The sequence below is a fragment of the Peromyscus californicus genome, unplaced genomic scaffold (assembly GCF_007827085.1).
Source record: "Peromyscus californicus insignis strain IS unplaced genomic scaffold, ASM782708v3 Scaffold_5__1_contigs__length_169319896, whole genome shotgun sequence".
Lineage (NCBI taxonomy): Eukaryota > Metazoa > Chordata > Mammalia > Rodentia > Cricetidae > Peromyscus > Peromyscus californicus.
Window position 1 is genome coordinate 46,920,763 of NW_026294573.1, and position 14,983 is coordinate 46,935,745.

A 14,983-nucleotide genomic window follows, 5' to 3' on the forward strand; every position below is an offset into this window, starting at 1 on the left:
GTTTTAAATGAAAACCAACAACCTGGGTTCTTAGTGATAGTTTGAGAATCCCTGAATATGATCACGGCAGTGGTATAGCTAAGTAAAGAGTGTTTACAGGGCCCAGGGCCTCTTCTGGGCCCAGGGATCTACCTGATGCCTATGTTGCTCCAGAAGGAGACATGTACCATGCCCTTCTTACAAGGGAGGGGATAAAAGCACCTACTGTGCCCTGCACCTCACCAGGGCAGCACAATAGAGCCAACCCTGTTAGCACAGGTGCGGGTGAGCAGCCCTGAATCATGGAGAACTGTCCCCATTGTTACCTGTCTGTCTTGTGGTGGCATGGGCAGGGGAGAGTTGCCTCCCCCTGCACCCATCAATGACTGGGGCAGATGGGAAAGCTGATCCTGTGGTCATAAGAACAGGAGAGTCAACCCTATTAGTGCGGGTATGGGTAAGCCAGTCCTGAAGTTGTAAACATGGAAGAGCTGTCCCCATTTCTCATCTGGCAGATCAACCCCACAGCTGCCCAGGCCCGGACCCAGGGTTATGAGTTGGTCCACCCCAACATCCACCCCATCTGTGACTTGCTGGGACACGTGAAGGAACCTGACCTGCAGACCCAAAGCTGCAGGATCTCCACAACACAAGGAAACAACAGGATATCCAAGAAGATGTCCACTGAGGGCCCAGCATTGACAGTGTAGTGGAAACCAGAAGCCTCGAACCAAACCACTGACTCTTTGCAATGACCACTTGCAAGTAAAGATAAATGGACAAAAGGGTTTACGGTGTGACTCACTGTGTCACACTGCAGCTTCCATGATGAGATTTTTTTTTTCCTTTATTTTAATTTTTTTTTACCTTAAATTTTGCTTTACTTGGGGGGCATGCAGAGGTGGAAGGCCGATGTGAAGGGATAGAGAAATGAATAAGATCAAGATACATGATGTAAAAAAACACATAGAATAAATTTTTTAAAATACAAGTAAAAAAAAAGCACCTACTGTACAGAGCATGTCAAGGCCATAGCGTAATCCATCACTAAGCCCAGCCCTAGATATCAGCACTGGCTTCAGAACATGTCTGTGGCACGCTCTGCTACACAGCCTCTCCTTACAATGTCGCTACTTCTGCCTAAGAAGTGTGATCTCATGCCTCTGTCTCCATGAATGAACACTTAAGCATTTGAATACCTCAGGTAAGCATCTGTCCAGCACTAAAGATAGACAGGTCATTCAAAGAGGAAAGGACTTTCAGTAAATATTAAATTCAGTAAACAGGGTGTCTCAAAGAGCTGACCAATAGTATTCCAACATGCTACTGTTAGTTTGTATGTGGGCAGTCAAGCTTTGAGGAAAACTAGGGGCTATGGAGATAACTCAGTAGGTAACATGAATTTAGACTACCAGCACCCACATAAGAGCTGGCCATGGTGGTAACCCTGGGTTACCACTTGTAACCTGGGTTAGGCATCTGTAACCCTGGGTCAGGGGTAGACAGAAAAATGAGGATTTGGAGGACTTATTGGTCAGCCAGTCTAGCCAAAACTTGAGTTCCAAATCAAATAGCAGAGCCTATCTTACAAAAAAAAAGATAGACATTTGAAAACACCTGACAACCACATGCCATGCACAAGTACAGGCAAACACACATGATGCACACCTGCACATCACCACAAAAAAATTAAAAACAAACAAACAAAACAAAAACAAAAGGCTAATCTGGAGTGGGGTCCAATGGATGAGTTGAGTAAGATAAGTTCATGCTGCTGTGTGTAATTTCCTATGGGTATTTCTCCATTGATGAGAGCATTCGGGTCCCCTAGGATCCTGCTAAAGGCTTTCTGCACCAGGCACATTCTCTCCAAAAGAATTTCCTATAAATGCTTGAGAGCTACAGTGTCTTGTTCTTCTTTTTGTTTTTCAAGACAGGGTCTCTCTGTTTAGCTCTGACTGTCCTGGAACTCACTCTGTAGATCAGGCTGGCCTTGAACTCACAGAGATCTGCCTGCCTCTGTCTCTCAAGTGCTGGGATCAAGGTCATGTACCACCACCACCTGGCTTCAGTGTCAAGACAGAGATGGCCCTTTCTCTGCCTGTGGTCCAGCCTCAGGAGCTCCCTCCTGGCCCCGCATCCCCTCTTGCTGCTGTCTGCCCATTCTTGGTAGGGATCTGGATTCTATCTGAAACTCGCTCTGTCATCTGCTGCTTGCATAAATTCTACCCCATTAAACTTAGATGAAAATTAAACGGATGATTCAGGTTAAAGACTTCATAAACTGGAAACCACTGTAATCGGCAGCTATTATTATTATTACTATTGTTACAGTAATTATAACAGTTATTATCCCCACAGAAGTTATGCTATTACAAGGTCACCCGGGAAAGCCTCTTAGCCTGGCATTCAATGTGCAGAGGAGCTCATGGCCTTTCAAAGATCCTCCTCTTGGATGCAAACATGCAAACACAGATTCCTTGGGCTGTACTTGAACTCACAGTTCAAGGCCACTCCTAAACCAGACGGCTTGAGCTCTGCCTGTACAATATTTTGGCTCAGCACAGGTACACGGGGGTGAGCCACAGTTGCCAGGACTCCAAGAGCACAGTCTGCATTTATTTTGCTTAATTCTTACATTATGTTTCAACCTCCTCCTAAGTGCATTTGTTTGCAGAAAGAGCCACGTGGGGAAGTTCAGCCCACAAATAAGAATATAATTATTACACAGTTTAGCAGTGCTTGGGCGTCACCCGGGTATTCAGTGGTACTTCACAATTCAATTGTCTCTCCTTCAAGACCACATTTAATAGGATAAACAATTTCTGCTAAATGCAATAAACGTGAACCTGGGCTGTCATCTCCATAATCAACTCAAATTTCCCATTAGAAGTGGAGGCTGTGATTGAGATTCAGAATTTAATTTGGTGGTGCCTGCTTCGATGTGCTACTGTCAGCTTCCTGGGAGCCTCCCGTCAACCAAAGACAGAGTGGCTCTTCCCTGTCTCGGGGGAATCCTAAAAGAAGATAGATTATAACTCAAGAAAATTATACGGCCTCCGTATAATGAAAGAGATAAAACATTATTGCATTATCCTGTTGAAATAACAGCAGACAGCAAAGCAATAATATTAAGCTAAACAAGGGCCCAGACCCGTCAGTTCGATTGCAGGGGATGGGGGATGCAGGAAAGCAGACAGAACTGCCATGCTGCCTGCTCCTGCCCCAGGCAGTGAGCCCTCAACTCCTTCCCAGTTTCCTACTGACTTCTCTGAGATAGTTGGCCAAGGCTAGACTGGAGAAAAGCTTTGGTACCATGGACGTGTTTAGCTTTCAGGACCCAGGACCAAATCCAGCTGCTGCAGATGCAAGGCAAGTGACTTGGCTGAAAACAATTGATTGCAAATGAATCTGATGAACCAAATTACTGTTAGCAAACTGCTTTTCCCCATCCATTTTATTTCAAGAAACTCACCTAAAGTTCCTCAATCAGGGAGATGTGTCCATGGGCAACCAAAGCAATGAAAAGAGGGAATGTATAAGAAATACAGAGCATAACCACTTAGCATTTAAGAAATTTAAAAGAAGATATTGGTAGCTTGGACACCAGTCACCATCCTATTGACCTCTTCAAGCTCCCCCCCCCCAATAGTATTTGCACAAAAGCCCAGTGAGCAAAGTGGAATGTGCAGACCATCTCTCACATTTGGGGTGGGGTTGGGACCCAGGGCACACTACCCCACAGCCAACAGCCCCTCAACCCATTTTCCAGCCACTGTGACCTCCTCTTTTGACTGTAAACATTTTCTCTTGTGGCGATCATTTTCCTGGCCCTTGGCTCCCAGTCACATTCTGTTATTGATCACCACCCAGATCAATTCCCTGATTTCTGCTGCCACACGCTTTGTTTCCTCTACTGAGCGTCAAAGCTAAAGCCACTCTCCTGACAAGGCAGCAGCCAGAGGCAGGGCAGTAACATGAAATGCACAAGAGCATGCACACACATGCTCACATGTGGATGCACATGCACGTGCACAGACACACAGCTTTCAGCTGCACTGTATTCCATGAACAGCTCTTTGCTAGCCACGTGCTCATTCAGAAAAGGAGACAAGCCTCCTAGGTAAGAATTTAAAATTCAGGAGCTTCGTCTGCAGCACGATTCTGCCATTTCCTGATTGTCTGACCTGGAACAAGTTACTATATTCTCCCAAGTCTGTTTCCCATTTATTTGTCTTGCAAGGTTGTCATGGGAATGGATCAGTGGCACATAGAAATCCTTTCATAGATATTGGCTATCTTTATTACTGAACAAGACTATGCTTACCAAGGGATGAACAACATCTCATCTATTGACTGTTTCATTATTAGACACCTACTATGTGGTGACCAAGATAGTTTCTGGCTTCTAGACCACGTGAGGGTAGCCAGAGTGCAGAGTGGACAAAGAGAGGTTTACAACCTTGCAAGGACTGAGGGTTTTGCTTAACCCACTCTTTATTCAAATTAACATGCATTGAACAAACTAAAATCTTTAAAGGACAGAGTGGCATTGCCTTTGGTTGTGGCAGCCCTGGGTAGGAGATGGTGTGTGGGAAGCAGACTGAAGTCTGTGAGGTCCAGAGCTTGTGCTGGGTCGCCCACCGGCTGGGTCTGCTCCCTCCTCTAACAGTTGAGTGTTTCTGAAGCAGGGCCTGAACAGGGCCTGCCTTCTTTCTGAGGGAGTGGATTGTTACACTGTCTTTGTCTTGTTTTACTTCCTCCAGAGCATGCAGACCAGTTGGACCAGCAACTCCACTTCCCATCAATGGGGACATCTATAAGAAAGAAGGACAATGAGAGTGAATTGGTCTTTATTAAACTCTCTATCTCTAGGAGGAGGGCTAGGGCTGGGTGAATAAGCCAATAGGCTTTGGGAATCTGACTTTTTGATATCTCCCTTGTAAACAAGGCTCTTTCTCTCTGGCCACTGTTTTCTTTGCTCTCTCCTATCATAGGGTATTTACATATTCTACAATTATTCCTTGCCCAGGGTACTCTTGCCTTTCCATTGGCATTATCAATCCTATTACCCTTTAGCTCCCAGTAAACACGTATTTCTTCACAGAAGCCCAGGATCCTTAATCTGCATCACTTTTCTGTATTTTAAGCTCTCAGAGCACTTGTAGCAGTTATTGCATAGAAACTTTAAATGTGTTTGTGAAATAATTCAAATAGCATTACTCTTTCTTCTTACATCACAATCTTTGTGATGACAGGGGCTGTACCTGATTTAGTCACACTGAATCACAACATGTAGGCTGGCATACAGAAGGCCTTCTGCAAATATGTATTGGATATTAGGGAGATGAATAGGTGAGTGGGGGTGGGTGGGTGGATGGATAGATGGATAGGTAGATGAGTAGATGCATAGATGCATGTATAGGTGGTGGGAGGATGGATGGGTGAATGAATGCATGAATATGTGAATAGATGGGTGAGTGGGTGGATGGATGGTGGATGGATAAAATATGTTGGTGGGTAGATGGGTGGGTAGATGGTGAACAAGTGGGTGGGTAGACAGAGGCATGGACAGATGGATGAATGGGTAGATGTGAGTGTAGGAGGGAAATGGGTAGATGGATGGTTTCCAGATTAGACACTTCACAGTTGTAAGATACTGGATAGTTTTTCATGGATGGGAGCTATGTTATCTACTGTGCTTAATTTGCTTTTCCGGTGTATGCCATCATTCTAAATGACTTATTTGCCTCATTATAAACTTAAGTCAGCACTGTGAGGTAGTAAATAGGATCATGTCCATTTCACAGATGCAGAGAGATCAAGTGTTCAAGTCAGAGTTATTAAATGACAGTGATGAAATCTGAACTCAAGCTGAGTTCAAGAACCCAGCCAAGGTGCCCAGTACATAGCAAAGTGCACAGAGGATGTCTAATGCTTTATTAGATATGATATGTCCATTTTAAAGGTATCATCAAAAACTTACAGAAAGGAATAAAAATGAGAGAGGAATATGAGCTTGATAACTCTTATATGACAGAATGGGCAAAGAATTTGAGAGTTGGAAGGGACATCTATCTATCTATCTATCTATCTATCTATCTATCTATCTATCTATCTATCTATCTATCTATCTTTCTATCTATCTTTCTATCTATCTTTCTTTCTATCTATCTATCTATCTATCTATCTATCTTTCTATCTATCTATCTATCTATCTATCTATCTATCTATCTATCTATCTATCACTCATTGAGAGACAAGTGTTCCTGAGTCATGGAGGTGCAGAAGTCAATGGGATATGGCATTATTTACAGAAGGAGAAGAGGAGACACAATGTGAAAAGGGCTATGTGTACATATCTTCAAAATCCTGTGGGCATCTTCAGCAGGAATTGACTAATTCCCCTGAGGTATGGGGCATGTTATAGGAATTTCCACAGATGTACACACACACACACACACACACACACACACACACACACACACACACATACACACACCCTGGATTTTGAAAGTTGAATGACACAAAAAGAATATAAGATTTCCACAACAACACAAGAAGGCTTAGGAATTTCACACATTAGCAGGCCTACACCATGGTGCATTCTCAACAGTAGAAATGACAAAATCCTGAAGGAGCCAGGATCCTTAACACCACAATGGCTGTCTCCTAGTCTACACACCACCTTGCTCTTGTTCTTTTTAGTCATTCTCTACATTTTCCCAGAGTCTATATACCCAACGAACTTTGGAAGACTCATTACCTTTCCGATTGGTAACCTCACAGGCTACCCCTTGGAAACCAGCAGGGCAAATGCATTCACAGTGTGATCCTGAGGAAAATAGGGGGAGAGAGTGAAATCAGGACTCAGGAGCTCAGTTCCAAGCAACTGCATTTCCATCATGTAGCTATGTGGATCAGAGAGTGGGTGGGATGTATGTAACACGAAGGTACAGTGTCAAGACTAGCTCCTTTCCTGGGGGGGGGGGTCCTCATCAAGGGGTGTTCATTGCCATCACGAGGATTATATGGTGCTATTGAGAAAACTGCTCCTTAGCTGACCTTTGACTCACATTTATAAGCTTTCAGGATCAGACGTTGCATTAGCAGTCGCTGAGGCCAGTCATCATTCACAAGTAATAGTCTAGTCTCTGCTTGAGTGCCTCGAGGGAGCTTCCCACTCTTTGAGTCTCACCCTACCTACCTTTGGGAAATTCTGAGCCTTTGGAAGTGCTTCTCTATGTTGATCTGGAATCTGCCCCCCCTTTGCGTGTCTCTCATCTGATCATGAAGAATGCCTCCTCAGGACAGACCCTGTGAATGTCCTCCTCTGACTCCATGTTACCCCTTGCCTCTATTCTACAAGCCAGTGGACAACAGCTTCTAGTTCTAACTTTCTTGTAAGGCAAGAAAGACTAGAATAATCCTAGGCTCAAACTCTGAGTTCATGAGCTGATCTCCTTTCGCTTCCTGAGAAATGACCACTTTGGAGAGAACCTTATCTGATGGAGGAAACTACAGGCCATACCCTGTCTCCTAGCTGCCCCATCTGACAAACTCCATACATATCCCTCAGTGCCACTGTTGGCCTGGAATCTCCCTCCCGTCAAACATGTTTTCTCTTGTGACCTTCTGGGCTTGCTCTATGGACACAATCCCTGCCTGACTCTGGCTAGCTCCCTGAGTTGGGGAGTAATTAAGGCTCCTGCTGTCCTGTTTAGGGTGCTGGAATGAACCCTTCCTCTGTCTTGACATCCCACCATAATAAGCCTGAGACTACAACCTCACTCTTCCCGGTTTGTCCCACCCACTGTAGGGATCCTGGGCATGACCCTGAGAGTTAGTCAAGTTCTATTAGTCTGTCCATGATGTCACTTGCAAATCTTCTCACCTCACATTGGCAAGGACATTCACAAAGGATTTCTTTGGGTCAACCCAGGCTCTCTTCTTTGTCCAGAGTTTGGCTAAATCGATAGTTAACCTAAAGGTAGACCACAGGCTCACAGCTCCAAGTTTCAGCTAAATGCTATTGTCACCCTTGATGACCCTGAGGCCAGAGTACAGGTGCTCTGACAGCCAAAGCAGACTCCTCTTACAGCCACCATTCTGACTCCTTGAGAATTAGAAGTGGGCAACAGCGGCCCCCAGAATCAGCCTCCCTGCAAACTACACCTTCCTTCCACAAAGGACCCCAGTGCTCTCTAAGGCAGTACCTTTCAGGACAGGGACTCCATTGCCTTGGCAAGGAGTGCAGTGGCAGGAGCTGACCTCCACCTGAAATTCCTCTAGTGCCTTCTTTATGTTCTGTTTCACTGTGCTGGAGTAGGCAAAGTCTGTGGCTGTCACAAGCTCATACAGGGGCTCAACCTGGGACAGAAGAGACAACACACATCAATTAGAGGCCAAAGCAAAGCCACAGGGAAGGGACAGTGCACAGAAAATGCAGGAGCATCCAGGCAGGACAGGACAGGACAGGTGCTCCAGCCTGCAGCTAGATGCCTGTCCTCTCTGTCTCCCCCACCTGGGAGATAGAAGTTCATTTGTTCAAGTTCAAATCAATTAACAAGAAATACGTACTAAAGGGTAGGCACAAATCTAAAATAACTGTAACGTGAGAATCTCTATTCCCAGGGACGTCCGAAGCCAGAGACGGAGACAGACACTAGTGTACACTAGAGACTTACAGACAGTCTCTGACTTACATGGGTCCAACATAAGCTCTCGTTGCCACCTTCGGAAGGCGAGAGGGTGATTCCCATTTAGTTGAAGTGCACTGTGAGCTTTCCAGGCTAGTGACAGGCTCTTCTGGGAGTACCACACAGGAGCCAGTGTCAGGGGATCCGGCCCAGTCAGCTCCTGGGTCATGAGAAGCCCAAAGTTCCCAGGCTACCGTGCTGCCAAGCTGTGCTCCACAGGTCAGGTGCGTCGAATGCATTTCTGCCTTGGTATTTTCGATTCATGATAGGTTTATCTGGACACAGCCCCACCGTGGGTCGAGGCGCATCTGCCCCATATGGTTTCACAGAGGGGAGCAGAGAGGGCTCATCTGTTTTAGTGTGCCTGGAAGGCGATCCTTCGACGCCCTTTGGCATACTTTAGGCTCTCCCTGCATCATTCCCTTGAGCTTTATGGGAATCACTCATAAAATCCAAAAGCTCATTGCAGGAAACCTTACTCCAAGGCTCCCAGACCCTTCCCTCAGCGGCCTCGGAGCTACTCATTTGATACTACTCTGCTTTCCAAACGTTCCTTTATGATCCTTAAACCTTTCCATGAGGAGTCTCCATTCTCTTCTCTGATTTGACAGTAAGCTGGCAGGGAGAGAGGCTTGGAGCCGCTCTCTCTGTCCTTGGGCACAGCCGCAGATTAAGGGTAAAGAGGATGGCTAGCTGAAGTGGGTCTGCGCGAGGCAGTGCACGTGGGAGACGGGGCAGAGGTTAGAAAAAGTACAAGCAGACGCCGCAGGTGCTGGCCACTGCACATGCGCGTCAGGGGCTGTGACTTCACGGTGGGAGGAGAACCAGGGCCAAACTGCTGTTTGGCAGTGTTCTGTTCCTCTCGGTTAGGGATGCAGCTCCAGGGCCTGGTTCCTCTCCAGATTTTGTTTGTGATCCGGTCCTAATTCAGCCCTGGAGAGTTTAGGGTCTGTCTAAATGCAGGCAATCATGCCTAATAGAAGCCTCCAGTGGGAAGAAAATTGCTTCCATTTCTTAATGCATCTGATGCTGACCTTCGCTCCAGTGGGCAAAGCAAGGCCCCTTGGAGGTCCCATTGTCTCACCGGTCTGTGGTCAATGAATTGATCCAGAGGCTGTTTTCAGAGAGACCAGCCTGCTGGTCACACATGGGGGGAGGGTGAAGGGAGGGCGCTTGCTTTACTCCACTGATAAGGTTCTCAACAGTCAGCTTTTGGCTTTTGCTCCGAGCCCCTTGAAAGGCCTACCTTAACCACCATGGTGTTTTCCTACCAAGACACAGCGCTAGCCAGCAGCCAAACCTGATAAACTCCCCACGTACCCTGCACCTCGGGAGCTGAAGAGCTTTAAAAAAGGGCCCGTCCTCACAAGATGATGATGACTAGCGCAGTTGTCGGCTGAGGGGAAACTCCAGGTGGTTACACGACTCATTAAAAACAAATAAACAGATAAACAAACAAGAACACCAAGATGACAATCCTGGTACCCCAGAACTGGAGTTCAAAGCCTGTGTGTTCCCTACTAGTTTAGGTTGATTACTGATACTGGGGACTCAGGAGTTCCCATCACTAGTCTCACCCATGGGTCCTCCAAACTTTGCAGGCTATGGCAGTTTGCTTTGGTGAAGCAGAAACCGCAGCGGGGCTTCAAGGCAGCCCTTTACGTTTCGGTCAATATGGCTGTGCCCATTATTTGCTTACACTGTGTTTTCCTGCCTCCCTTTTCCTCCACCCCTTTTTCCCCTCTTCCCCTCGCTCTGCTACCTCTTTCTTCTGCATCTCTCCCTTAGATCCTCAGTCTTTAGTACAATGGTCACTCGTGTCTTTAACATACTTGCCCTTCGGAAAATTTTATTTATCACACCATTTAGAGGTGAGGCTGGAGAATGTCTATTAAGCTCTATGCAAATTTCTCCAGTGCACCCTATTGTTCCTAACCATGTCAAATAATCATCACCACAGCTAGCCACCACAAGAAGCTGAACTACATACACATCCCAGAAGTCTTCACAGCACTCTGAGAATTGGGTAGTCCCGTGTCTCCTCCTGGGACAGTTGAGAAAGCTGGGGCACAGAAAAGCTAAGTAGACTGACAAAGGGTGAGCTTGCACTGTTAATATCGTGGTTTGTTGCCCGTTAATCAGTATATATTTTTAGACCTGTGGACAGTTAGGTAATCATACCAAGTTGGTACATAAATGCAATTTTACATCTCATCTTTTCACTTATACTATGAGGCTCTCTCTGTGTGACTCAGCCTGTGTTGATAAAATGTCTTTCTACAGCTTCAGGATACATGGACGGACTGGTTATTTATTCAGCTCCTGTTTTTTTCAGCCTCCAATTGATACTTTTGCCCTTTTAGGTTATGCTACTACAAGTATCCAAAGCCAATTTGTCTCTATACATATTTATTTACAAAAAAAAAAAAATTGGATCAAATATCATCAACCTTTTTAACAGTATGGAGATACTGGTTTAAAATATCTTCTTAGACTAGAGTCATCCTACCCCACAAAAGGCCTCTCAGTCCTCACAGTGCTTTGAGGATTACAGATTTTTAAATCATTTTTATTTGGTAGATGAAAATAAGACTGTTATAATGTTACTTTTATTGGGAGAGGTTATTTATTAGCAAACTGATGGGTGTCCATTTTCCTAGAGATTGTATCCTTCTTATGAATTGTGTCATTTTTCACATAATAAGGCTCTTATTTGTAGTAAATCATCATCATCATTATTGGTGAATTATCTACTTACTTACTAATTAACATTTGTTTTTGTGGGGTGTGTGTGTGTTCATGTTGATGACATAGCGGTCAGAGGTCAACCCAGTGTGATGTTCAGGAGCCATGCACCTTGTGTTGTTTTGAGACCATCTCTCACTAGCCTGGAGCTCATTGATTAGGCTAGGCTGGCTGGCCAATGAGCCTAGCAGTCTGCCTGTCTCTGCCTTCTCAGCACTGGGGTTACAAACACAGCCCACCACACACAGCTTTTTTTTTTTTTTAAATAAGGGTTCTGGGGGACTGAACTCAAGTCTTGATGCTTGTACAATGAGAAATTTACCTCTGAGCTATCTTCTGTGTCCCTAACTGACATGGTTTCACTGAAATAGTGTTAACACATTGTATTTTATATCTTCTTTTGCTTTAAGAAAATCTTTTGAGTGAATTTGCTTCTTGAAAGCATTACTACTGCTTATCAAAGATTTCAGCTCTCCTTTTGAACATAGCCTCTCAAAAGCAGGTTTACATGTGCTAGGATTGCAGATCCTCCAAAGCAGGGTTGCACATCATAGGGCTGCATCTCAGCAGAGGAACATAGAGAGCTGTAGCTTCCAAAATCTGGTTTGCACAGGGTAGGGATACATCTCTTTAGAAGAAAGTTTGCACATAGTAGGGCTGTAGATCCTCAGAGGCAGGTTTTCATACAGTAGGGCTACAGTCTTCAGAGGAAGGTTTTCACACAGTAGGGCTGTAGGTCCCCAGAAGCAGGCTTTCAGTGTGACTGGTTCTGACCACTGACAGGTGAGCAGGATCACAGAGTGAAGTAACTTCAGACTTCTAGTGATCTTCAGAGCCATTATCAGCTGCATCTGGGTGTTTGAATGACCATATTGGGCAGAGCACTCTTCTCAATGCTTCTTGGGCACGTGTAATTGGGAAGTTGATTCATATTGAACTAAGATGCTGAGGTGTGGTTGTTTCTCTGCAGTATGACCTAGGCTATTCTGACTCTGTGTGAGCATCACTTATATTTTATCCTTCTGCCCTAGGTGATGCAATGTCTTCATAAGCTTTAGTTCAACCCTAATACCTCACTACTGCAGAAACATATGCAGATGACAGACCAATGATTAGGATTACCAGTTAAATACAAGACTCCCAGCTCCACTCAAAAGTCAGATAAGGAATAATTCAAGAATAACTATGTTCCATTCAACACACAAGAGATGCTTATATCAAGAAAATCATTCCTTCTTTATCTGAAGTTCAGTGCCGGCTACTCTGTATTTTCATCAGCTAAATCCGACAACCCTTTTTGTTTTGTCTCAAAATGCCTTTGGAGTTCACCCACTGAGGAACATTTCACCAGGTCACAAAGCTTTTTTTCCTTTAAAGACTAGGGTTGCTGGTACACTGCATGCTGGAATGGCTTCGGCATTTGATTTTTACTCCTGGGGAATCATTTGTTCCTAAAAGCAAAACATGTCAGCAGGGTGTTGCAGTATTGTTTTGTTTTGTTTCCAGTACTTCTGCTCAGGTTTCAACACCGTGTTCATCCTGGGTTGTCAGGGCAGGGCAGCTTCTCTACTATGTGCCTGATGGATGTATGCGCACATTTAATCTTGTTGCTTGCTCAGGAAGGAGTCTTTGTGACTTCAGTTTCTACTTCTGTACTCTATCCATCATATTTCTTTTCCATCGCTGTTTTAATCTCCTTGTCTTTTGTTTCTGCATTATAAGAGCATTTTTATAGTACCTTCCACATCACTGACTCAATTTTCTGCAGTGTCAATTCTGTTCTTTATAGTTTCCAATGTGGGTTTTAATTCTGCCATTGAGTTCTTGGTTCCCCACATCCAGCTACTTTCTTTTCATCTGATTAGTGTCTAAACAGCTCAGCTTCTATTTTTATTCCACAAATTCCTCGTTTTTCTTGAGTTTTATTGTTGTCACAAAGCAAATGCATTCTCAAATTTACTTCTATTTTTCTATTTTATAGGCATGCGCTCATTTTCTGCAGCTTGAACATAATTTCCATCTTTTTTGTTCTTAAAAAAAGTCTCTTTATTTATCCATTGCCATCTCTAACTCTTCTTTTAACAAGATGCCACCTCTCCCTGTCTGTGTTTACCAGTAAACAACATGAGCTAGTTCTTGCTTGCATACCTTGCATCTGCAGAAATCTCATCTCAGGTCTTCTCATAGGACAATTTATTATATTCAGGCAGTAGCATAGGAAGTGTTTATCCAGTGGGCTCTGCTGTCCTGAAAATCAGCCATCACTCCTCCTGGAAAGCTGCCTCTGTTGCGAGGCCTTATTCTGAGATAATGTGAAAGCAGCCTGCAGTTTCTGAGACCACAGAGAGTGCATGAAGCGGGAGATGGATAAACATGGGTTTGCAGAGCAGGTGACATGCACAGAGGTGCATAGAAGTCTCCTGCACTTCTGTGTCTGTCCTGCTGTGCACCTTAAAACACTCTCTTCCATCATGCCCCACTTGATGCAACCAGTTTGACCTCAACAGTCCCTAGCCCAGACAGGCACATTTGGCCTCACTGGGAAACCAAGCCATCCTCCCTAGGTCTCAGTTTTAACAATTACCAGATAGGATATCATAGTACAGGACAAAAATTCAGATGTCTGTTTTCCTCTGAAGTCCCCGTTCTCTCTCACACCTGGCTGTGATGCCATGCAATGTCACCATGGCATCAGTCAAGCTTGAATTTCTCTGGAGCTGCCTGCAACTCATGGCCAGCTGTATCTCTCTTGTGACTGTCAGTGATTGTGCTGTGAGTGTCATTAGTGACTAAATACAGACGCAAGAATTGAGTGACAGCCTTCGTGTTCTGTGGAGATCTGTGTTTGACACATAAATGCAGGTCCTGTTGGAAAAATGGTTGGGGTCAGGACTGCAGAGTCTCGCATCAAGGTCCAGTCTCCCATTTTCCCTCCTTGAATGCAAAGAGAACTCTCAGGGGATGGACAATGGTCCATCAATGACAGTACAGGCACCAGCAAGAAGAGAGTGATGTCAGGCATGCTATGGGTACTGTGCAGCTGTCCCCACAGGCAAGGACCTACCATTGCTGATGTGCGTGACAGTCCTGTTTTAACAAGCATCTGTTTAGTTTATTTACAGTTGCAGGATTCTTCTCGTGTGGGAGTCAGGTGGTGAGAATCATTATTTTTTTTCTATTCCCCAAAGCCCATGGGGGAGGAAAGAAGACAGACTCTCTTGTCTACACCTAACAGATTCTTGAACAGCCACAGATGGACATGACTTTCCTGACCCTTGACTTGTCACAAAAGAAGGCAAGCACATTTGACAAGCAGACTGCTGAAAGCATTACTCTAGATACCATTCCTAATGCCCCATCAGTGCTGTGAACTCAGTAGGTGCTTCAAGCACATTGGTTATTATCATCACATCTTGCACTCTCCTCATAGATGGGTATGCATGCTGCTGACCTACTGTCCTTCCTAGGTGGCTCTTTCATCTTGTCATGCCTCTGTGTTCCTCTGGCATCTTTTAACAGCATGGCACATGCTAATTTCCTTAGTAAATAAGGGAGGTGCT

General features: G+C 44.8%; 1 protein-coding gene across 1 annotated transcript in view; it reads right to left on the reverse strand.

The window, feature by feature from the left end:
• The window catches only part of C8b (complement C8 beta chain), a 103,001-nt gene that overhangs the window by 66,447 nt on the left and 21,571 nt on the right, over positions 1-14,983 (reverse strand). Inside the window, exons 9-11 of the mRNA XM_052717196.1 lie at positions 8,196-8,349; positions 6,746-6,814; positions 3,455-4,796 (exon numbers count right to left, since the gene is read on the reverse strand). Coding sequence (XP_052573156.1) covers positions 4,645-4,796; positions 6,746-6,814; positions 8,196-8,349 — 375 coding nt within the window. The 3' untranslated portion in view covers positions 3,455-4,644. The remainder of the gene's footprint in view (positions 1-3,454; positions 4,797-6,745; positions 6,815-8,195; positions 8,350-14,983) is intronic.